The following is a 23,620-nucleotide window of genomic DNA, read 5'->3' as shown; positions in this document are numbered from 1 at the left end:
GCTGTTAGGGAGGGAGTCCAGGATTTTGACCCAGCAGTGATGAAGGAACGGCGATATATTTTCAAGTCAGGATGGTGTGTGAATTGGAGGGAACTTGGAGGTGGTGGTGTTCCCATGCGCCTGCTGCCCTTGACCTTCTAGGTGGTAGAGGTCACGGGTTTGGGAGGTGCTGCCGAAGAAGCCTTGGCAAGTTGCTGCAGTGCATCTTGTAGATGGTACACACTGCAGCCATGGTACGCCGGCGGTGGAGGGAGTGAATGTTTAAGGTGGTGGATGGGGTGCCAATCAAGCGGGCTGCTTTATCCTGAATGGTGTCAAGCTTCTTGAGTGTTGATGGAGCTGCACTCATCCAGGCAAGTGAAGAGTATTCCATCAAACTCCAGACTTGTGCCTTGTAGGTGGTGGAAAGGCTTTGGGGAGTTGGGAGATGAGGCACTTGTCGCAGAATACCCAGCCTCTGACCTGCTCTTGTTGCCGCAGTATTTATTTGGCTGGTCCAGCTAAGTTTCTGGTCAATGGTGACCCCCCCAGGATATTGATGGTGGGGGAGTCGCCAATGGTAATGCCGTTGAATGTCAATGGATTGTGGTTAGACTCTCGCTTTTTGGCGCTAGTCATTGCCTGGCACTTGTGTGGCGTGAATGTTACCTGCCACTTATCAGCCCAAGACTAAATGTCATCCAGGTCTTGCTGCATGTGGACATGGACTGCTTCATTATCTGAGGAGTTGCGAATGGCATTGAACAATGTGCAGTCATCAGCGAACATCCCCATTTCTGACCTTATGTTGGAGGGAAGGTCATTGATGAAGCAGCTGAAGATGGTTGGGCCTAGGACACTGCCCTGAGAAACTCCTGCAGCGATGTCCTGGGGCTGTGATGATTGACCTCCAACTACCACAACCACCTTCCTTTGTGCTAGGTATGACTCCAGACAGTGGAGAGTTTTCTCCCCCCCCCCCCCCCCCCGATTCCCATTGATTCTGTTTTGCTAGGGCTCCTTGAAGCCACACTTGGTCAAATGCTGCCTTGATGTCAAGGGCAGTCACTCTCACCTCACCTCTGGAATTCAGCTCCTTTGTCCAAGTTTGGACCAAGGCTGTAATGAGGTCTGGAGCCGAGTGGTAATGGCGGAACCCAAACTGGGCATCAGTGAGCAGGTTATTGGTAAGTAAGTGCCGCTTGATAGCACTGTCGACGACACCTTCCTTCACTTTGCTGATGATTGAGAGTAGACTGATGGGGCGGTAATTGGCCGGGTTGGATTTGTCCTGCTTTTTGTGGACAGGACATACCTGGGCAGTTTTCCACATTGTCGGATAGATGCTAGTATTTATAGCTGTACTAGAACAACTTGGCTAGAGGTGTGGCTAGTTCTGGAGCACAAGTCTTCAGCACGACAGCAGGGATGTTGTCGGGGCCCACAGTCTTTGCTGTATCCAGTGCGCTCAGCCATTTCTTGATATCACGTGGAGTGAATCGAATGGCTGAAGACTGGCTTCTGTGGTGGTGTGGATCTCCGGAGGAGGCCGATATGGATCATCCACTCGGCACTTCTGGCTGAAGATGGTTGCAAACGCTTCAGCTTTGTCTTTTGCACTCACGTGCTGGGCTCCACCATCATTGAGGATGGGGATATTCATGGACCCTCCTCCTCCCGTTAGTTGTTTAATGGTCCACCACCATTCACGACTGGATGTGGCAGGACGGCAGAGCTTTGATCTGATCCGTTGATTGCGGGATCGCTTAGCTCTGTCTGTAGCATGCTGCTTCTGCTTTTTAGCATGCATGTAGTCCTGTATTGCAGCTTCCCCAGGTTGGCACTGCATTTCTAGGTATGCCTGGTGCTGCTCCTGGCATGCTCTTCTACGCTCCTTATTGAACCTGGCTTGATGGTAATGGTAGAGTGAGGGATATGCCGGGCCATGAGGTTACAGATTGTGGTGGAATACAATTTTGCTGCTGCTGATGGCCCACAGCGCCTCATGGATGCCCAGTTTTGAGCTGTTAGATCCGTTCTGAATCTATCCCATTTAGCACGGTGGTAATGCCACACAACACGATGGAGGGCATCCTCCATGTTAAGACGGGACCTCGTCTCCACAATGACTGTGCAGTGGCCACTGCTACCAATGCTGTCATGGGCAGATGCATCTGTGACCGGTAGATTGATGAGGACGAGGTCAAGTAGGTTTTTCCCCTCGTGTTGGTTCTCTCACCACCTGCTGCAGGCCCAGACTGGCAGCTATGCCCTTCAGGGCTCAGTCATTGAAGTCCCCCACCCAGAGTACATTCTGTGCTCTTGCTACTCTTAGTGCTTCTTCCAAGTGGTGTTCAACATGGAGGAGTACTGATTCATCAGCTGAGGGAGGGCGGTAGGTGGCAATCAACAGGAGGTTTCCTTGCCCATGCTTGACCTGAAGCCATGAGACTTCATGGGGTCCGGAGTCAATGTTGAGGACTCCCAGGGCCACTCCTTCCTGACTGTATACCACTGTGCTGCCACCCCTGGTGGGTCTGTCTTGCTGGTTGCACAGGACATACCCAGGGATGGTGATGGAGGAGTTTGGGACATTGACTGAAAGGTATGATTCTGTGAGTGTGACCTATGTCAGGCAGTTGCTTGACTAGTCTGTGGGACAGCTCTCCCAATTTTGGCACAAGTCCCTAGATGTTGGTGAAGAGGACTTTGCAGGGTCGACTGGGCTGGGTGTGCATTTGTCGTGTCCGTAGCCGGTGCCGAGGTTGATGTAGGGTGGACCGTCCGGTTTTATTATTATTGTTTTTCGTAGTGGTTTTTTAACGACTGAGGAGCTTGCTGGGCCATTTTAGAGGGCAGTTAAGAGTCAACCACATTGCTGTGGGTCTGGAGTCACATATAGGCCAGACCGGGTAAGGACAGTAGATTTCCTTCCCTAAAGGACATTAGTGAACCAGATGGGTTTTTACGACAATCCGATAATTTCATGGTCCCCATTACTGATACTAGCTTTTTATTCCAGATTTATTTAATTAACTGAATTTAAATCCCCCAGCTGCTTAATATTAAGGCAGGTAGGCTACTCTTTCCAATGTGGCCGTGCATATCATCTCTAAATGATTTTAAGAACTGTTTAGTTTCAGAATTTTCCAGCGTATTGTGACGTGTGAGCACTATATTTCTTTGTTCTGTTGAAGGATGTGGCAGTGTTGTGGTTGGTTTGCCCAGAGACCATGAGGTTCTGTTTTTGTGGCAGAGGTATTATGTGGAAAGGTGGTTGTCTCACCAGGGACATGGGATTAAAGGCCTGTTATACTGTCAACCACAGTGCGACAGGCTGCTACTTTTGTAGCTGCGGTAGGTAGTCTGGTTAGTAGGGGCTTGGTGACCAAGTACCTGTTCTGTTATAATGGTAAGTGGCCAGGATCTTCGAACCCGCAGGAAAGTCTGTGGGGTAGTCGGAATTTACCCAGTGGTATAATGTGCCAGTATATTTTCCAGGTTCAGTCTGAGTACCAAGCTCTTCCAGTTTCGGCAACGTTGCAAAGCATTTGGATCTAGCAAGTGCAGGATGGGAGCCCATTTGACACCTAGGAGGCAGTTGAGTGGGTTTGATTCAACGGCTGGAATTGTCCGGGGGGTCAGCGGGCGGGATCGGTGGCGGGTCGGGTGGGAAAGTGTTTTTTATTGACAGCAGGTCTGTAATCCGCTGTCATCCCGCTGCAACGCGCCTTTCCCAGTGGCGAGTCTGTCAGCGCTGAGCAGACCTGACGGGCAGCGGCGGGCGACCCAATTAAACTCATTATAATCTACTTAACAGACCTTTAACAGGCTTTTTAAACCCTTACCAGGCTTTTTTTTAACTTACTTTAACTTCATGGCCACGGGAACCACGCTGTTCGAGGACCACGTCTGTCAACCTGAGGCGGGAGTTAAGTGGCCATTGCTCCAGTTGATTACTTGACAGCTTCAACTGTACAGTAAAAGCTCCCACTTGACAGATCATCACTTTCCTCAGCCACAAGCTACTTAGTCCATTTGCAGAACAGAATCAGTAGGCTGCAAGTGTTTCCACCGAAGTCTCCATCCAGTCTCACCTCATTAACTCTCTCACCATTGACAGATCGCTTCTGTCATCTGTGCTTCACCTGCCATCTATTCCATCAACATGGGTGCCATTTATACTCTCTCACCTTGGTCCTCGGAATCGGACCACGAAGAGCCCCAACACAGCAGCACCAGGCACACTAGCAGCACCAGCAACACCAACCTTCTCCGCATCAACTGATGCTGCACAGGACAGATGGTATCAGCACACAACCACATTGCTGCCCGGGAGGCCAGGGCTGGCCTCATCATGTGCCAGGTTGACACCACCCAACACCATAAAGCATCCCTACAATGCCCAAACCATTCCTTTTACACTCATCACCATTGCGGGGGTACCATTGTCTCCCCATTCACTGCAACTCACTAAGCCACTTCCAAAGGTGCACAGAAAGCTGTCCAAGACCAGAAAGTGTTGAAAATAAAGATTTCAATGTTTGACAGCACATTAATACAAACTTTACATAAACATTGAATAAAACACCCAAGTGGCTACCCTTGTGTGTTGTCAGTTAGTGTGATTGCACTAGGATGAGGGTAAGTGTGAGTGGTGGCTAGTGAGATGGGGATGTGATAATGTAGATAGAGAGGGATGGATGGAGGTGAAAGGTAAGTTGGTGTGAGTAAGGATGTGCAGGAGTAGGGTAGGGAAGGCAGAGTGACGGGGAAGTGATGAGAGGCACAGCAGGATGAGGTTGAGTGTGGCTTTGTACTAACGTATTGTGACCTAATGAGATCATTGAAACGTTTGTGCCACTGCACCCAGGTCCTCCTGACCACATCCCTGCTTGTGCCCTCCTCTAATTTGCAACCAGGGTGCGTTGGCTTCCTGGGGCGGTCCCTTCCGCCCATTGGAAGGGAAGAGGAACTCGTTGCGTGCTGTGACTCCCTCCATAAGCATATGGAGGGAGTAATGGGAGAGCCTGGGTGCAGCCCTGTGCCTCTGTGCAGTCATTGTCAGTGTTTGCAGCACTTCAATGCTGTCGGACACTGACAGCACAAACGTCAAAAGAAATGTGGCCATGGTCCCTTTTAAGGAAACCGGCTGATGACTACGTGTCATGAATGACATCACCAGACCCGCTTCCTCTAATTGGACCGAGAAACGTGTTGGGCGGGCTTAACAAGCCCCATTAACGCAAGTTCATTTTGGACAGCAGGATGGAACCAGCAGCGGGGCCATGACCCGCCACCGACATCGCCCGCCCTGGACCCACCCAGGTAAGTAAAATCCCGGTCATTGACTTTGAATCTCTTTTCAGTAGTGCCCCAGTAAAGTTAAGCTTTAGGATGTACCCAGCAGAGGATCTCAATTTTCACAGTATTCCTCTGTGTTCAGTGGTTCCACTGGTGGAGTTGTGTTGCATTGTAGGAATTTTAGATTATCCTTTTCTGTGCAACTGGTTGCCATTTGCTGGTGTGAGTCATGGTGCATTTCATCGTTTTATTTTCTAGTATAAAGGCTTATTTTACAACATTCTCTTTAAATGATTAGAATTCTCTGGGCTTTGAGTTATAGGGATGGGGGTAACATTAAGATAATAGTTTGGCCTTGCTTAGGATAGAAATATAGGAAGTCTTTCATTATTGATGGATGGCTTGCTTATGCCAGTATTGAATGCCAGAGAGTGGGTATTGTAGCACAACCAGTACTAGCAATTATCCTTTTCTATATGAAATTTTACAGTATTATACCTTGTGTGGGTTGTTGTTTCAGCTCTAACATCTGGGTGAGACGTTTGATGTCATATGCCTTGCTAAGCAAGGAAACCCTGGCTTGTTGTAGTGGGCACTATTGGGATTATTCCAAAATGATAAATTTGGTGAAACATTAATAGTGACATTTTTAGAGACAATAGTGACATTTTCCTCTCAAACGTAGAATTTCTTTTCTTTGTTTTTAATTATATTTTGTTTTAAGTTGAGAAATTTCAAGGAGTTGATGCACTGAGTAATCGGACAACCTTGTGTTGCTGTTCTTCCACTATGTACAAATCTATTAGCGTATGTACACTAGAATGACAGTTCATCAAGAAATAAAGCATAGCAACAATGAAATGGTTTCCATGATTTTCTGTTGTTTGAGCTGTTCATGAAGGAATTTCTAGTTCCACCTTGGAGACGTTTTGCCATTAATTCACCTAACCTGCAATACACTGAAGTTTCATATATACTTCTGTAAATATAGGTTATTAATAATTCAACTCTTCACTGGAATCTGCATACTGGCTAGGTAAACAGAAGTTGGAGATAATACATACATTTTATTTAATTAGTTTTTTCTTTTGGACTAACAGTGGGGAAAGTGGCGCTGGGAAAACTGAAAGCACCAAACTCCTGCTGCGACAGATCATGGAGCTCTGCAAAGGAAATTCTCAATTAGAACGACAGGTTCTGCAGGTAAGAAAGTAAAAACGATGGCCAAGCTGTTTAACACATTGCTTCCCCTCCCCAGACAAGAACAAAGTCCTTTGGTAAACCCAGACTGTGGGCGTGGTTGACAAATTGAAATTCCCCTTGTATACTGGAAGGGTGGTAGGCAAGTGAACATGTAACATAGACATGTAGATGAGTCAACGAGCACCTTTCCATTAGAAATGAGGAATTGGAAATAGTGTTGATTCAAGTTCCCATGTTAAATTTATAGAATGGCTGACTGCTATTCAAATTGTGGTGTGGTCATGCATTCCACTATGAAAATAAGTACAAATTATGTCACTCAGTGAGCTTCATGCTGGTAGAGAGTTTGCAGGGATAACAGTTACCTTTGGTTTTTACAAGGAATGAAGAAGTTGGTCTAAATAAGTGCAACAGAGCGCTGTGACCCGAGGAGTAAGCAACTGCTGTGAAGCATTCATTGTGGCTAAATGCAGACAGCAGTTATTCTATCCCTGCTCAACTTGTACAGAAACTAGTAATCTGTTGGTTGCAGATTGAGAACAAACTGCAGCAGTTTGCTTTCTTGTGAAGTTTCAAACTAATCCTTTTTTTTTAATTCATTCCTGGGATGTGCTGGCAAGGCCAGCATTTATTGGCCATCCCTAGTAGCCCTTGAGAAGGTGGTGGTGAGCCGCTGCCTTGATCTGCTGCAGTCCGTGTGGTGAGGGTACTCCCACAGTGCTGTGTCAGGGAGGGAGTTCCAGGATTTTGATCCAGCGACTATGAAGGAACGGCGATATATTTCCAAGTCAGGATGGTGTGTGACTGGGAGGGGAACTTGGAGGTGGTGGTGTTCCCATGTGCCTGCTGCCCTTGTCTTCTAGGTGGTAGAGGTCGTGGGCTTGGGAGGTGCTGCTGAAGAAGCCTTGGTGAGTTGCTGCAGTGCATCTTGTAGATGGTACACACGACAGCCACGGTGCGCCGGTGGTGGAGGGAGTAAATGTTTAAGCTGGTGAATGTGGTGCCAATCAAGCGGGCTGCTTTGTCCTAGATGGTATCCAGCTTCTTGAGTGTTGTTGCAGCTGCACTCATCCAGACAAGTGGAAAGTATTCCATCACACTCCTTACTTGTGCCTTGTAAGTGGTGGAAAGGCTTTGGGGTGTCAGGAGGTGAGACACTTGCTGCCTCTGACCTGCTCTTGTTGCCACAGTATTTATGTGGCTAGTCCAGTTATGTTTCTGGTCAATGGTGACCCCCCAGGATGTTGATGGTGGAGGATTCGGTGATGGTAATGCCGTTGAATGTCAAGGGGCAGTGGTTAGACTCTCGCTTGTTGGAGATAATCATTGCCTGGTGATATACCTATCAATTCATTCCATGAAAAGCGACAAGTTAAGATAGTAACTATAGGTTTTTATTGGCTAAATAACAGAGCCCACCCTCGTGGGCGATCAGTTCCAACAAGGGAGAATACTAGCCAAGCGGTCACCTTTATACCTGGGCAAGCAGGCGGAGCCATGGGCGGAGTCAGCTGAGGTAAGCCCAGGTATAGCAGTGTGCGTGGCAAGAGGTAACCTTGTGTATCGATAACAACAGTGTAAACAGTGATAACAACAGTGTAACAATAGTGAACGGTTGTGAACGGTAACAGTGGTTTACCACATTCACCCCTTGTTTAAAATTGAGTCCGGCGGGGTGAAGTGTACTACCAGTTCGTGTATGTCGGTCTCTCAGGAGGCCTCGTAAGCCTTTCTGATCGGCGCAGCAGCGGCGGCGGTGGTGCAGTATCCGATGGTAATGCTGGTGTCTGCGTGGTCGACGAAGGCTCCTGGGGTTCCGGCATACCGTCTACAGGAGCTGGATTTGGGGGAGTGGTGGGGGGTAACAGTGGTATCTCGGGGGTGTCCGAGGGTGCGAGGTCTCGCAAGGAGACAGTGTCCTCCCGCCCGTCTGGGTATGCCACATAGGCGTACTGGGGGTTGGCGTGCAGGAGGTCCACCCTCTCGACCAGGGTGTCCATTTTATGGGCCCTCACGTGCTTCCGCAGCAAGACGGGCCCCGGAGAAGTCAGCCATGTTGGTAGCGAGGTTCCCGTAATCGACTTCCTGGGGAAAACAAACATTCGTTCATGGGGGGTGGCGTTAATGGCAGTGCAAAGCATGGAATGGAGTGCTGCCGGGAGGACTTCCTGCCAGCGAGAGATTGGGAGGCCCTTAGACTTTAGGGCTAAGAGGACGGCCTTCCAAACTGTCGCGTTTTCTCTTTCCACCTGGCCGTTCCCCCGGGGGTTGTAGCTGGTGGTCCTGCTCACAGCAATACCTCTCGCGAGCAGGAACTGGCGAAGTTCCTCGCTCATGAAGGATGCGCCCCGGTCGCTATGTATATAGTTCGGGAACCCGAACAAGGCGAACAGGTCGTTCAGGCATTTGATGGCCGTGGTACTGGTCATGTCTGGGCAGGGGATGGCAAAGGGGAAACGGGAGTACTCGTCAATAATGTTGAGGAAGTACACATTACGGTCAGAGGACGGGAGGGGCCCCTTAAAATCAATGCTCAAGCGCTCGAAGGGGCGGGTGGCCTTGATCAGGCTTGCTCTGTCCGGCCTATAGAAATGCGGTTTGCATTCGGCACAGGTTTGGCAGTTCCTGGTCATGGTCCTGACCTCCTCGATGGAGTAGGGCAGGTTGCGGGCCTTAATGAAGTGGTAAAGTCTGGTGACCCCGGGGTGGCAGAGGTCATTGTGGAGGGTTCGTAGTCTATCAACTTGCGCGTTTGCGCAAGTACTTCGTGATAGAGCATCCGGGGGGTCGTTGAGTTTACCAGGCCGGTACAAGATATCGTAATCGTAGGTGGAGAGCTCAATTCTCCACCTCAAGATCTTGTCGTTCTTGATTTTGCCCTTCAGCTTGTTATTAAACATAAAAGCAACCGAACGCTGGTCGGTGAGGAGGGTAAATCGTTTGCCTGCCAGGTAATGCCTCCAGCGTCGTACCGTCTCCACAATCGCCTGGGCCTCCTTCTCAACAGACGAGTGTCGGATCTCAGGGCCCTGGAGGGTCCTCGAGAAGAAGGCCACAGGTCTCCCCGCCTGGTTAAGGGTTGCCGCTAGGGCGAAGTCGGAGGCATCGCTCTCCACTTGGAAAGGGATGGACTCATCCACAGCGTGCATTGTGGCTTTCGCAATGTCTCCTTTTATAAGGGAGAAGGCTGCGCCTGCTTCTGCTGTCAGGGGGAAGGAGGTGGACTTCATGAGGGGTCTGGCTTTGTCCGCATAATTCGGCACCCATTGGGCATAGTAAGCGAAGAGCCCCAGGGTTCTCTTCAGCGCCTTTGGACAGTGGGGGAGGGGAAGCTCCATGAGGGGGCGCATTCTTTCGGGGTCGGGGCCGATGACTCCGTTCTCTACTACGCAGCCGAGGATGGCCAGGCGCGAGGTATTAAACACACATTTATCCTTATTGTAAGTGAGATTCAGCCGCTGGGCCGTACGGAGGAATTTCTCCAGATTAACATCATGGTCCTGCTGGTCGCGGCCGCAGATGGTGACGTTATCTAGATAAGGGAACGTGGCCTGAAGCGCGTTCTGGTCGACCATCCGGTCCATCTCCCTTTGGAAGACCGAGACTCCGTTGGTGACGCCAAAGGGAACCCTAAGGAAGTGGTAGAGGCGGCCGTTCGCCTCGAAGGCTGTATACTGGCGGTCCTCAGGGCGGATAGGGAGTTGGTGATAGGCTGACTTGAAGTCGATGGTGGAGAATACCCGGTACTGTGCAATCTGGTTGACCATATCAGATATGCGGGGAAGGGGGTATGCGTCCAGCTGGGTGTACCGGTTTATGGTTTGGCTGTAGTTGATGACCAGGTGGTGTTTATCGCCGGTCTTAACGACTACGACCTGGGCACGCCAGGGGCTGGTGCTCCCCTCGATGATGCCCTCCTGCAGGAGTCGCTGCACCTCAGAGCTAATAAAAGCTCTGTCCCCGGCGCTGTACCACCTGCTCTTGGTAGCGACGGGTTTACAGTCACGGGTGAGGTTAGCGAACAAGGAGGGGGGGCGGGACTTTGAGGGTGGAGAGGCCGCAGGTGGTACGCGGTGGGCGGTTTAAAATTTGCTGGTTGTAGACTGAGTGTGGGGGGAGGGGTCCACCGTAAGCCAAAGTGACACTTTGAAGGTGGCATTGGAAATCCAGCCCTAGTAGGACGGCAGCGCAGAGCTGGGGCAGGACGAGAAGTTTAAAATTTTTATATTCCGTGCCCCTAACCAACAGGGTCACTACACAGTAGCCGCTAATGTCTGTTGAATGGGACTTCGCCGCCATCGAGATCTGATGGCGCGCTGGCCGGACAGTGAGGGAGTAGCAGCTCACCGTGTCTGGATGAATAAAACTCTCCGTGCTTCCGCTGTCGAACAGGCAGGACGTGGCGTGGCCGTTTACTTTGATGTCCATCATGGACTTGGACAGATGATGCGGGAGAGCTTGGTCAAGCGTGACGGAGGCCAGTGTATGGCTGAGCGAGCTGCTGTAGTCTGCAGGCGAGGCAGTGGTTGGGTCTGGAGACAGAACGGCGGCCGAGTGCGGCGAACAAAATGGCGGCACCCATGACGCGGGTCCCCACGAAGTTGGACAAAATGGCGGAGAAGATGGCCGCCCCCACAACTCACATGAGGCACTGCTGGCGTCTGTGGCCTTGATCAAAGATGGCTGCCCCCACGACCCACGAGGCAATACTAGCGTCTGTGGCCTTGATCAAAGATGGCCGCCCCACAACTCACATGAGGCAATGCTGGCGCCTGTGGCTTTCCCCCTGCAGGCGTTTACAAAGTGGCCTTTTTACAGCCGGAGCAGGTCGCGTTCCTTGCAGGGCAGCGCGCCCTTTGATGTCTCGCCTGGCCACAGAAGAAGCAGCTGGCGGCCCGATCGCGGAGGTCCGCTGCCACAGCGGGTCCCGGGGGTGGCGGTCCCGATCGATTCCGGGACACCGATGCCGTGGTGGGTCCCAGGGGTGGCGGTGCGAGGGGAATTGCGGCCGGAGTCGGGCCCGAGTCCCAGGGTCGCGCAGCACAGTACCGAAGGCCTTTCACGAAGGCATCGCGGATATTCCCTTCAGTATTTTCTGCAGCCGTTACAGCTTTAAAGTCACAGTCCCTGCCGAGTGTTTGTAGCGCCCGTAAAAATTCATCTACAGACTCTCCTAGCTGTTGCGAGCGGGATCTTAGGAGATGTCTGGCATACATAGAATTTACAGGGCTCCGGTACTGCTCTTTCAGCAGGTTGAGGGCGTCCTCGTATGTAGCAAGGTCCCGGATGAATGCAAATACTTTAGGGCTCACCTGGGCGGTCAGAACTCTTAGTTTGGATCCCAGAGGCACGCCGGATTCTCCCAGGTAGGATTCGAAACAGCTCAGCCAGTGTTCAAAGTCGAGGGCTGAGTTCGCTGCCTGTGGGTTTAGATCCAGGTACGGCGGTCGGAGGGCTCGCAGCCAGGCCGGCTGTTGTAGCTGGCCATTTGGCTGGTCGTTTGGCTGCTCCGATCCACTCATTTTAAAATTTAGCCAATAAAATTGATATACCTATCAATTCATTCCATGAAAAGCGACGAGTTAAGATAGTAACTATAGGTTTTTATTGGCTAAATAACAGAGCCCACCCTCGTGGGCGATCGGTTCCAACAAGGGAGAATACTAGCCAAGTGGTCACCTTTATACCTGGGCAAGCAGGCGGAGCCATGGGCGGAGTCAGCTGAGGTAAGCCCAGGTATAGCAGTGTGCGTGGCAAGAGGTAACCTTGTGTATCGATAACAACAGTGTAAACCGTGATAACAAACTGAGCATTGGTGAGTAAGTGCTGCTTAATAGTACTGTCGACGACACCTTCCATCACTTTGCTGATGATTGCGAGTAGACTGATGGGGCGGTAATTGGCCAGATTGAATTTGCCCTGTTTTTTGTGGACAGGACATACCTGGGCAGTTTTCCACATTGTCTGGTAGATGCCAGTGTTGTAGCTGTACTGGAACAGCTTGGCTAGAGGCACAGCTAGTTCTGGAGCACAAGTCTTCAGCACGACAGCCGGGATGTTGTCTGGGCCCACAGCCTTTGCTGTATCCAATGCGCTCAGCTGTTTCTTGATATCACGTGGAGTGAATCAAATTGGCAGAAGACTGGCTTCTGTGATGGTGGGGACCTCGGGAGGAGGCCGATATGGATCATCCACTCTGCACTTCTGGCTGAAGATGGTTGCAAACGAGTCAGCCTTGTCTTTTGCACTCGTGCTGGGCTCTGCCATCATTGAGGATGGGGATATTCATGGAGCCGCCTCCTCCTGTTAGTTGTTTAGTTGTCCACCACCATTCACCACTGGATGTGGCAGGACTGCAGAGCTTTGATCTTATCTGTTAATTGTGGGATCACTTAGCTCTGTCTATAGTGTACTGCTTTCGCTGTTTAGCATGCATGTTCAAAATGTAAAAACTTGTTTTTCTAAAAAAAAAACTGGTCCTCATCATCCTCAGCTGGCCTGCAGTAGAGTAGTGACAAAGAAAACTATAACAGAAGAACAATTTTCTGTTTCTTTCCTTCTCTCTCTCTCAAATTCTAATGTCATGATGTGCTGCTGCAGGCCATATTTAACAGTGACGAGTCTGAATTTGAATTTGTTTCCATTTTTCGCAAAACAAAATTTGGTTAGATCACAAGAGGCTATGGAGAAGATTTTTATCTGTTAAGGTGGCCACCTAAAACAGGAATTAAGTTAATTACGTTTGTAAATGTGAGGCTTCGTCTGTTTAAGGACCCCTCACAGAAATTGGGCTGCAATGAGCGGGGATCGCGTAGGACCTGCCCCACTCAGGATTTTCAGTGGCCGCTGCAGCCTAAGCAGTGACCGCCAATGAAAGGCAACATCTCTGCCCTGCCTTACTTACACTGATATCTTTGCCTGTAATCTCTATACCCGATTTCTCTAATGCCCTACTTGTAGGCTTCTGAGCTGCACTCTGCAACTTTAACTTGTCCAACACTCCATTACCTGCATCCTGTCTAACAAGTGGCCTGGTATTCATCCCCTACAATTGTGCAAGCTGCCTGTGGAGGTGTGACAGGACAAACGCAAAGCATTAATCAAGCCCAAGGCCTAATTTCAGGCTGGCCTCGAGCCTGCCCCTTGGGGTACACACTGCCTGTGGTGTGCCAATTCTGGGCCCGAAAACAGCCATTGTCTCTTACTTGTATAACTTCTGCCATTTAGCCATCTCTTGTTTTCCACTGAAGCACTTTATAGGTCATTCTATTTCTTTTCTTCTTTGTGTGTGTGTGTGTGTTTTTTTTTCCATCTCCTCCTTCCACTTTCCCTTGTCTGTTCCTTTTTAAATGCTGTTTATCCGTAATATCTTGTAGTTCTAACGAAGTTTGCAAGCCAGAAACATTAACTTGTTTGTTCTTTCCAGAGATGCTGCCTGACTTGCCGAACGTTTCCAGAATTTTGTGTTTTTATTCCAATCCCTGAATGTTCACTCTTGACGTCTGATGCTAACGTGGTCATATCACTTCCCTGAAACAACTTACTTATTGAATCTAGTACTATCCACTCAGCCTCATAATTCCTCTTGCTTCTGCCTACCTTTCTAAGTTCCTGTATCTTGCTTTTTAAAGCCAGAACTCTGTCTTTTAAGCTTACTGATCAAGAGATGATTTTTAAATCTCTCACCCCTCTATTACATCTGCCTTTTTCAATTGTGCACATCCCGCAGCAAATGTCGCTCAAGGTCTCCATCTTAGATTTCCTTCTCTCGGCTGTTGCTTTTACTTGTTATATTTCTCCCGCCGCCCACTTTTGGTTTAACTTCTTTTATTACAAGAGGATTTGAGAATAAGAGTAAAGACGTCTTACTGCAATTATACAGGGCCCTGGTGAGACCACACCTGGAGTACTGTGTACAGTTTTGGTCTCCTTACCTAAGGAAGGATATACTTGCCATAGAGAGGGAGTGCAACAAAGGTTCACCAGACTGATTCCTGGGATGGGTGATTGTCCTTTTGAGGAGAGATTGCGTAGACTAGGCCTATATTCTCTAGAGTTTAGAAGAATGAGAGGTAATCTCATTGAAACATACAAAATTCTTACAGGGCTTGACAGGGTAGATGCAGGGAGGATGTTTCCCCTGGCTGGGGAGTCTAGAACCAGGGGTCACAGTCTCAGAATAAGGGGTCAGCCATTTAGGACTGAGATGAGGAGAAATTTCTTCACTCAGAGGGTGGTGAATCTTTGGAATTCTCTACCCCAGAGGGCTGTGGAGGCTCCGTCCTTGAGTATATTCAAGACAGAGATCGATAGATTTTTGGATATTAAGGGAATCAAGGGATATGGGGATAGTGCAGGAAAGTGGGGATGAGGTAGAAGATCAGCCATGATCTTATTGAATGGGCTCGAGGGGCCGTATGGCCTACTCCTGCTCCTATTTCTTATGTTCCTTTTATCCCATTTTATTTTAGCCCCTTTGATTTTTCTTCAATTTACTATTCATTTCCTTTGGATATTTATTTTATTTGACTGATTTCAAGTGGGCCCCCTATGTCAACTACTTTACACAGATGTTCTCTTTCATATTGGATCCCCTCTGCTGGACCTTTACCTCTTAAATGTTCTTTTAAATCTACTTCTGCCTGCACTCCCTTTTTATGTAGATACCTACAGTCCACCTGTCTTTCCTGTCCCCCTATTACTTTACCTAATTTGTCAAAACTTCATGCTTTGGGGAATCGAGCTCTCCCAGTGGTGAAGTATTTTTCTGTTTATCTTGTTAAGAATTTGGGTAGCTCTGATGCAGTTGGTCCTTTTTGCTTTACCTCTGCCGGTATTTGAGTTTGTGTTTGTGCACCCCAATGCTTTTTTGAACCTTGTGGGATCCCCTGGAGCAGCTGTCACACTAGTGGACCCCAATGTTATTTACTGTAGTTAGGGGTTAATTGCTTGACTCTGGCAATGTTATCCACTACAATGGCAGAACTTAAAAGAAGTGCTCATGAGCAATGAGGTCCATTCACACAAAGTGCTGTACAACTGTAGGAAGAGAAAATGGTATTTTAAAGGCCCAAACCAAAAAGGCAGTCAAGACAAAGTGTGTTGCTGTATGTAACCTAGTGTCAGCTCTGATGGCTGTACTTACAAATGAAGATTGACTACTTGAAAGGGTATCTCGAGGCTTTGGGGATTACATCATAGAGCTATAAGGAGAACTTCAAAGAGCTAAATTTGTTCAGGCTAGAAAAAACTTGAGTGGTGTATATAATTTGTTTTAAAATCCAGAGGATTAATAAACAAGAAATGGAAACGTTTCTTACGTGGAACCAGGGCTCTAATTATACATTTTAAAAAACTGCAAGCTAGGCTAGGCTAAAAGCCCAACTTTATTTTTCTTAAAACTGTACAGTTACTGAATCCGATTAAGCCAGTTGTGGTAAATGGAGAATCTGTGGAATCTTTTACGAAGAAACTGCGGAGGTTCTGATGAGGGAGGGACTGGGACTACAGGGTTTGGCACTGGGGCAGGATGAAGACCATTATTTGGAGCACACATCCAGACAAACCTTGGTCTTGAGTTCTTTTGCTGCTAACTCGCATGCACTTCATTTAGTTTGTGTATAAATTAACAACTTTTATCCCAATTTTGCTGCTAAAGAAACCAAGATTCTACAATGAGATGGAATATCATGCTAGATTGCAGCAGTTTTTTGAATTGAGTCATATACCAGCCTTTGATCATAATTAAATACACATAAATGAATTAACAGGTTTATGTCTCGAGTTCAGCAGGCTTCATGCAGCTGCCATCTATTCAAAACGCCCAGGCCGGGAAATTAGAACCGTTTGCGCCGGCCGTTAAGGCTGGTTCGGAAGATAAAATCATCATCTTCTTAGCCAGTCCCTCGGAACCGAGGATGACTTGCTTCCACATTAAAAATGAGTTCGCAGGTGACTGATTAGTCCAATGCGGGACCTACAGTCTCTGTCACAGGTGGGGCGGGTGGGTGGGGTGCTTGGGTTGACGTGTGCTCCTTGCGCTGCCTGCACTTGGCTTCCGCTTGCTCCTGGCGAAGAGACTCGGTGTTCGGCGCCTTCCCGGATGCTTCTCCTCCACTTTGTGCGGTCTTGGGCCAGGGATTCCCAGGTGTCGGTGGGGATGTTGCACTTTTTCAAGGAGGCTTTGAGGGTGTCCTTGAGGTGTTTCCTCTGCCCACCTGGGGCTCTCTTGCCATGCCGGAGCTCCGAGTAGAGCGCTTGTTTTGGGAGTCTCGTATCGGGCATGCGGACAATGTGACCCGTCCATCGGAGCTGATTGAGCGTGGTCAAAGCTTCGATGCTGGGGATGTTGGCCTGAGCAAGAACACTGACGTTGGTGCGCCTATCCTGCCAATGGATTTGCAGGATCTTACGGAGGCAACGTTGGTGGTACCTCTCCAGTGCTTTGAGGTGCCTGCTGTACATGGTCCATGTCTCTGAGGCATACAGGAGGGCGGGTATCACTGCTGCCCTGTAGACCAAGAGCTTGGTGCCGGGTTTGAGGTCCTGATCTTCAAACATTCTCTTCCTCAGGCGACCGAAGGCTGCACTGGCACACTGAAGGCGGTGTTGGACTTCGTCGTCGACGTTTGCCTTTGTTGACCGTAGGCTCCCGAGGTATGGAAAGTGGTCCACGTTGTCCAAGGCCTTGTCGTGGATTTTGATAATCGGGGGGCCGTACTGTGTGGCGGGGGCAGGTTGGTAGAGGACCTTTGTCTTACAGATGTTTAGTGTGAGGCCCATGCTCTCGTACGCTTTGTTGAAGGTGTTGACGATGGATTGCAGTTTGACCTCCGAGTGAGCGCAGACGCAAGCATCGTCTGCATACTGTAATTCAACGACAGAGGATGGGACGACCTTGGATCTGGACTGCAGGCGACAGAGTTTGAACAGTTACTCGTTTGTTCAAATGGCGGCTGCCTCGCCCACTTCTGCCGTGGAATGCGGCAGCCGCCACTTTGGGCCGGTCGGCAGCGCTGTGGTTGGCTGCGCTTGCTCCAGAGCGGGGCGTCGATTGGCATACAATGCTGAATTGACACACCATCTGGTATTTTGGATGTCGCCGCTCCTTTTTATGCCCTCTCTGAAGCACGCACGTCAGAACGTGTGTGCAGCAATAAGACAGACCCCCTACCAGCGCTGCTTAAAGGCACACATGCAACTTTCAGGTAAGTTTAGATTTTTGCTTTTGTACTGGTTTCTTGATATTTTATCAGAGTAGTGGCTTAGTGTAATACATTTTAAAAAGTTGTTAAAGTGTGAAGGGAGTGCTGCTGGACGTTTGCAAGGCTTTAGCTCTTAAAGGAAGGCCTCTGAGACCACCATTTGATCGCAGTCCTGGGGGCTGTAGTTGCAGTCCCCCTTGGGCTACAGCATGACATGGAGATGAAGCAGAGGCAGCAAAGTGGACAAGCTGTTTGCACAGGGCGGAGGAGGCAGCGGCGGCGGAAGAAGAAGAGGCAACCCAGACAGTCCCTTTCTGGCTGGGATATCTGGGATTGAATCCATCACTGGTACCTGTGAACACAACCCCAATTCCGCTTTCAACATTTGTCCCACATCTTACCTTCCCTCTTACTGACCACCACAGCATCCTCTTGGCCACAATGCTGAAATAAAAACCATCACAAAGCAAACTTTCCAATCTAACTTTATCCATAAATGCATGAAATATTCCATCAAAAAATCAACTACAGGAGGTTGTATGTCTGGAATACTTGATCTAACGGCAAAAATCAGGAGCCGTTTTCTGTAAGTTTTTTTAGATCTCGTTCTTTTTCCCAGTCAGCCACTGCAAGGTCTGTAGCTATAGCAACAGCTTCAGCTACAGATGCTTACAGCTGCAGCCGACTCTTTATGTCGGATACGGAGATGAAAACCTCCGTATGCTTCAACATTAACTTTGTATGTCCGGCAGTTTTGATAGATCGGCAACACGCTGGTCCCGTCGGTGCCGGATATCACAAAGTTTCCTGTAATCACCCTTGTGCATTCCCTTAGTGACTGTCTTGCATGTGCCTTTGCCTATCCTAGTGCATTTACGCAGGGCTACCTCAGTGACTGCAGCATGGCTGGTGGAAGGCTGTTGACTTTCAGTGGGGGCCACTGCAGATGGCCTTGCAGGACTACCTCGAGGAGCTGGTGGCTCGGAGTGTGAAATTGAGTGACAGTGTTTCTTCTTCTTCTTCTTCTTCTTCATTCTCCTCTCCCTCTTCTTGGTCACCCACTGGCTGGGCAGGCTGGATTTCTTGGGTGTCTGAAATAAGGAAGGCATAATGTTAGGGTTGTGGAGGGGGCGGTAAAGCAAGAGGTGCATGCTTACACCATGCCCAACTTGTAAATCAGAAGAGAGTGTGGAATGAGGGGGATATGTGGGATGTGAGAAGGAGGATAACAAATGAGGATATCGGCATCTTGTATTCTTTCTGCCACGCAGCTGGCCAAGATCTCAGCCATGCCCCTGCCAAGAATGGCCAGCATCGTCGTCTCCAAGGGGGTGAGGTGAAGCTAGGAATGTGAGGTGTGACATGAATCAGTCATTCATGAAAGAAATACTTATGAAATAATACTGAGCGGCCTACGGGTGGCGCTGTCCAAGGAGAGTATAAATACTCTGGCACGGGCCCAGCTTGCGCAGGACATTCTTAATAGGAACTAGTGAAGGACACAACTAGACCTCCATGTTGTAAAACAGTTGATTAAAGCTTTGTTTAATGCTTAGACCGAGTGCCTAGTAGTTTTCTTACGTCAAGGTGTGCCTTGTGTTTGGTAGCGATTGTTGGTAGGGAGTGATGGGGTCATGCATTAAGCAGTGTGTGGGGCTAGTGGTGCAGTTGATAGGAGACGGCTTTGGAAAATGCATTCACTGACCTTGATCACTCGTCTGAGGTCATGAAACTTCTTTTGGGCACTGGAGGCAGGTCCTGGGGGCGACACTGCTGGCAGTGACCGTCTCGGCGATCTGGTCCCACATCCTTCTTTCTGGAGGGCCTCCTACCCCCTTTGTGGGTAGAAGACTTCTCTTCCAGTGTTGACCCCCCTGCACAAAGTTTGAGTGCTGCGTCTGAGACCCTGGGTGCCCTTTCCCTGGCCTGTTGAGCCATTTGGGTTAGTGCTGAAGCACTTAAAGGTGAGTTGCCTTCTGCGGATGAATTTTTTTTTTTTTTTTTTTTTTTTTTAAGCGTTGCAGACTGCCTTTTAGAGGAGCAACTCTAACAACACAAACTTCGGCTCCCTGCTAAGTGCACAGCCTGTCAGCAGCGCGTTCACCGTTAGTCTGTGCACTGCAATCATTATAATTAGCAGGTAGCATGAAGTTGACGTGCTACCTATTTTTTTGAACGGGCATGGACATATTTTGCATCACTGTGTCCACGTCCGTTTTTCGCGCTATCCAATTTCTAGGCCCAACAGTCTGTGGAAGCCTTTACAGCAAGGTTTTCAAAACATTTTCTAATTATAAAATTGGAGCAAATAACATGTTGGTCTTGCCTATTTTTGGTGTGTTATAGACATTTTAGAATCAACCTTTGATAAGTTCATTGCTGACTGTGTTCTTTTCCATTTTAATAAACCACTTTTGCTAAAACCATTGCTATCTGATTCTGGATGAGTCAGATGGCTTAGATTGATGTCATTTTGTGCAGTGTAATAAAATGTTCCACCCAGTGTGCTTATAGTTATAAAGTTTACCTAATCAATAAGGCTGAATGATGAACAGAATCATCCATGCATGAAAGCTGTTTTTCTAAATTTACTCTTCTAGTACACGACTTCGACCACTGCAGGTGCATATTAGGAAGTCGTGGGTGTGATGCCCATGATTTAAATGGATGGAAATTCATGGGAATCGTGCCTGTAATTTCCTGGTGTGTGCTCCTGGCAGATAAGGCTCCATGTCAGGAGAACACATTTGAAAATTCAGACCTATGATGTCAATCTGATGTGATATTCTGGATCTGATACTGTGTAATGAGAAAGGGCTAATCAATAATCTTGTGGGACAAGTGACCATAATATGATTGAATTTTATATTAAGTTTGAGAGTGATGTAGTCCAATCTGAAACTAAGGTCTTCAATCTAAACAGAGGAAACTACAAGGGTATGAGGGACAAGTTGGTTATGGTAGATTGGGAGACTACACTAAAAGGTATAAAGGTGGACATACAATGGCTAGCATTCAAGGAAATACTGCATAATTTGCAACAAACATAAAAATCCAAAAGGAAAAGTGATCCAACCATGGCTAACAAAAGAAATTAAAGCTAGTATTAAGTCAAAGGAGGAAGCTTATAAAATTGCCAGTAAAAGCAGTCAGCCTGAGGATTGGGATCTTTTTAGAAATCAGCAAAGAGGGACCAAGAAATTGATAAAGGGAAAATGGAATATGAGCACAAACTAGCGAAAAATATAAAAACGGATTGTAAAAGCTTCTACAAGTATGTGAAAAGGAAAAGACTGGCGAAGGTAAATGTAGGTCCTTGGCAGTCAGACGGGAGAATGTATAATGGGGAATGAGGAAATGGCAGCGAAATTAAATAAATATTTTGTTTCTGTCTTCACGGAGGAAGACACAAAAAACCTCCTAGAAATACGAGAAAACCAAGGGTGTGGTGAGAATGAGGAACTTAAAGAAATTATCAGTAAAAAAACAGTACTAGCAAAATTAATGTGACTAAAAGTCAATAAATCTCTAAGACCAGATGACCTACATCCTAGGGTTTTGAAAGAGGTGGCCATTGGAATAGTGGACGCATTGGTTGTCATCTTCCAAAATTCTATAGATTCTGGAACGGTTCCTGCAGATTGGAGGATAGCAAATGTAACCCCGCTATTTAAGAAAGGAGGGATAGAGAAAATGGGGAACTACAGACCTGTTAGCCTCACATCAGTAGTTGGAAAATGCTGGAATCTATTATAAAAGATGCAATAACTGGGCACTTAGAAACTAATAGTAAGATTGGGCAGAGTCAACATGGATTTATGAAAGGGAAGTCCTGTTTGACAAACCTATTGGAGTTCCTTGAGAATGTAACTAGTGGAGTAGACAAAGGAGAACCGGTAGATGTGGTGTATTTGGATTTTCAGAAGGCCTTTGATAAGGTCCCACACAAGAGATTGGTGAACAAAATTAGGGCACATGGAATTGGGGGTAATATACTAGCATGGATTGAGAATTGGTTAACAGACAGAAAACAAAGAGTAGGGATAAACGGGTCTTTTTCAGGATGGCAGGCTGTGACTAGTGGGGTACTGCAAAGATCGGTGCTTGGGCCCCAGCTATTCACAATCTATATCAATGATTTGGATGCGGGGACGAATTGTAACATTTCCAAATTTGCTGATAAAGTTAGGTGGCAGTGTCAGATGTGAAGAGGCTTCAAGGGGATCTCGACAGGCTCAGTGAGTGGGCGAGAACGTGGCAGATGGATTATAATGTGGAGAAATGTGAAGTTATCCACTTTGGTAGAAAAAACAAAAAGGCAGAGTATTTCCTAAATGATGAAAGATTGGGGAATGCAGATGCTTAAAGGGACCTGGGTGTCCTTGTACATGAGTCACTGAAAGTGAATGTGCAGGTGCAGCAAGCCATTGGGAAGGCAAATAGTATGCTGGCCTTCATTACAAGAGGATTTGAGTACAGGAGTAAAGCAGTCTTACTCCAATTATATAGGGCCTTGATGAGACCACCTGGAGTACTGTGTACAATTTTGGCCTCCTTACCTAAGGAAGGATATACTTGCCATAGAGGGAGTGCAACGAAGGTTCACGAGATTAATTCCTGGGATGGCGGGACTGTCGTATGAGAAGAGATTGAGTAAACTGGGCCTATATTCGCTTGAATTCAGACGAATCAGAGGGGATCTCATTGAAGCATACAAAATTATTACAGGGCTTGATAGGGTGGATGCTGGGAGAATGTTTCCCTTGTCTGGGGAGTCTAAAACAGGGGCCACAGACTCAGGATAAAGGGTAGGCCATTCAGGACTGAGATGAGAAGAAATTTCTTCACACAGAGGGTGGTGAATCTTTGGAATTCTCTACCCCAGAGGGCTGTGGAGGCTCAGTCATTGGGTATATTCAAAACAGAAGTCAATAGATTTCTGACTAGTAAGGGCATCAAGGGATATGGTGATAGGGCCGGTGAATGGAGTTGAGGCAGAAGATCAGCCATGATCTCATTGAATGGCGGAGCAGGCTCGAAGGGCCGAACGGCCTACTCCTGCTCCTATTTCTTATGATCTTATGATGCTGGTTTTGTAACCACCATTTTGCTGCAGTACAGAACAAACAAACAAAGAATCCATTATCTAACTTCTAGTAACCAATCCGAAAAGCATAAAGTAGTAGCTACATCGTTTGAATTTCACCCTGAGCGCATTATATAAGCAACTCAATTTAGGATATGTCAACATATTTCTCTTCTATTTCACCAGTATTCGCTTTTGCTGCAGAATAGATGTATTGTAGCTGCATAGTTCAGCTTCACAGTGCTTGTTTCGTATAGATGGCCCTGTTTTATCATTAGTGACTGAAGTTGATGATTTAATGTCTTGGTGCTATCTATGATTTTCCCATCCAATGTTATGGTCACTGCTTAGTTGAGAAGGAGGTAACTGTGCAAGAGAGATAAACCCAAGTTTGCTTTCTAACAATAGATTCTAAAATTGAACAGGAGCTGGATTTCACTCTTCATGTATTGGTTTGGAGCTAATTTGTTAATTCTGTTTGACTCCTGGAACAAAAATAGATTTCAACAGTCAAGATTGAAGGATTTAGGGAGATAATTCTAGAGTGTGGGGCTTAGGTAGCTAAAGGCACAACTGTCAGTGGTGGGGTAAAGGGAGAGGGATACAAAAAGGCTGGAGTTGGACGAAAGGAGAACTTGGGAGGGATCGTAGGCCTCAAGGTTAGATGGAGAGTGGCAAGGTCATGGAGCGACTTAAACACAAGGATTTTAGATTTGAGGTGTTAGTGAGGATTCTGAGCTAATGTACATCAGTGAGGGCAGGCTGAATGGTGTTTGGGACTTGGTGCAGAAAGAGAATGACCATCAGAATTTCGGAGAGCTTTGAAATAGTTGATTCTAGAGGT

At 47.7% G+C, this 23,620-nt stretch overlaps 1 protein-coding gene across 3 annotated transcripts in view; it reads left to right on the top strand.

Moving 5' to 3' along the window:
- unm_sa41569 (un-named sa41569) overlaps positions 1–23,620 on the top strand; it is a 240,318-nt gene that overhangs the window by 53,780 nt on the left and 162,918 nt on the right. For all 3 annotated transcript variants that reach the window (XM_085973470.1, XM_085973465.1, XM_085973479.1), the window contains exon 4: positions 6,384–6,486. In XM_085973470.1, the coding sequence (XP_085829596.1) occupies positions 6,384–6,486 (103 nt within the window). The remainder of the gene's footprint in view (positions 1–6,383; positions 6,487–23,620) is intronic.

Source organism: Somniosus microcephalus, chromosome 2 (assembly GCF_052327205.1).
Source record: "Somniosus microcephalus isolate GS21.2 chromosome 2, FLI_Smic_1.0, whole genome shotgun sequence".
Taxonomy (NCBI): Eukaryota; Metazoa; Chordata; class Chondrichthyes; order Squaliformes; family Somniosidae; genus Somniosus; species Somniosus microcephalus.
Note: the sequence above shows the minus strand (reverse complement) of the source record. Positions and strands in the feature narration are given on the sequence as shown.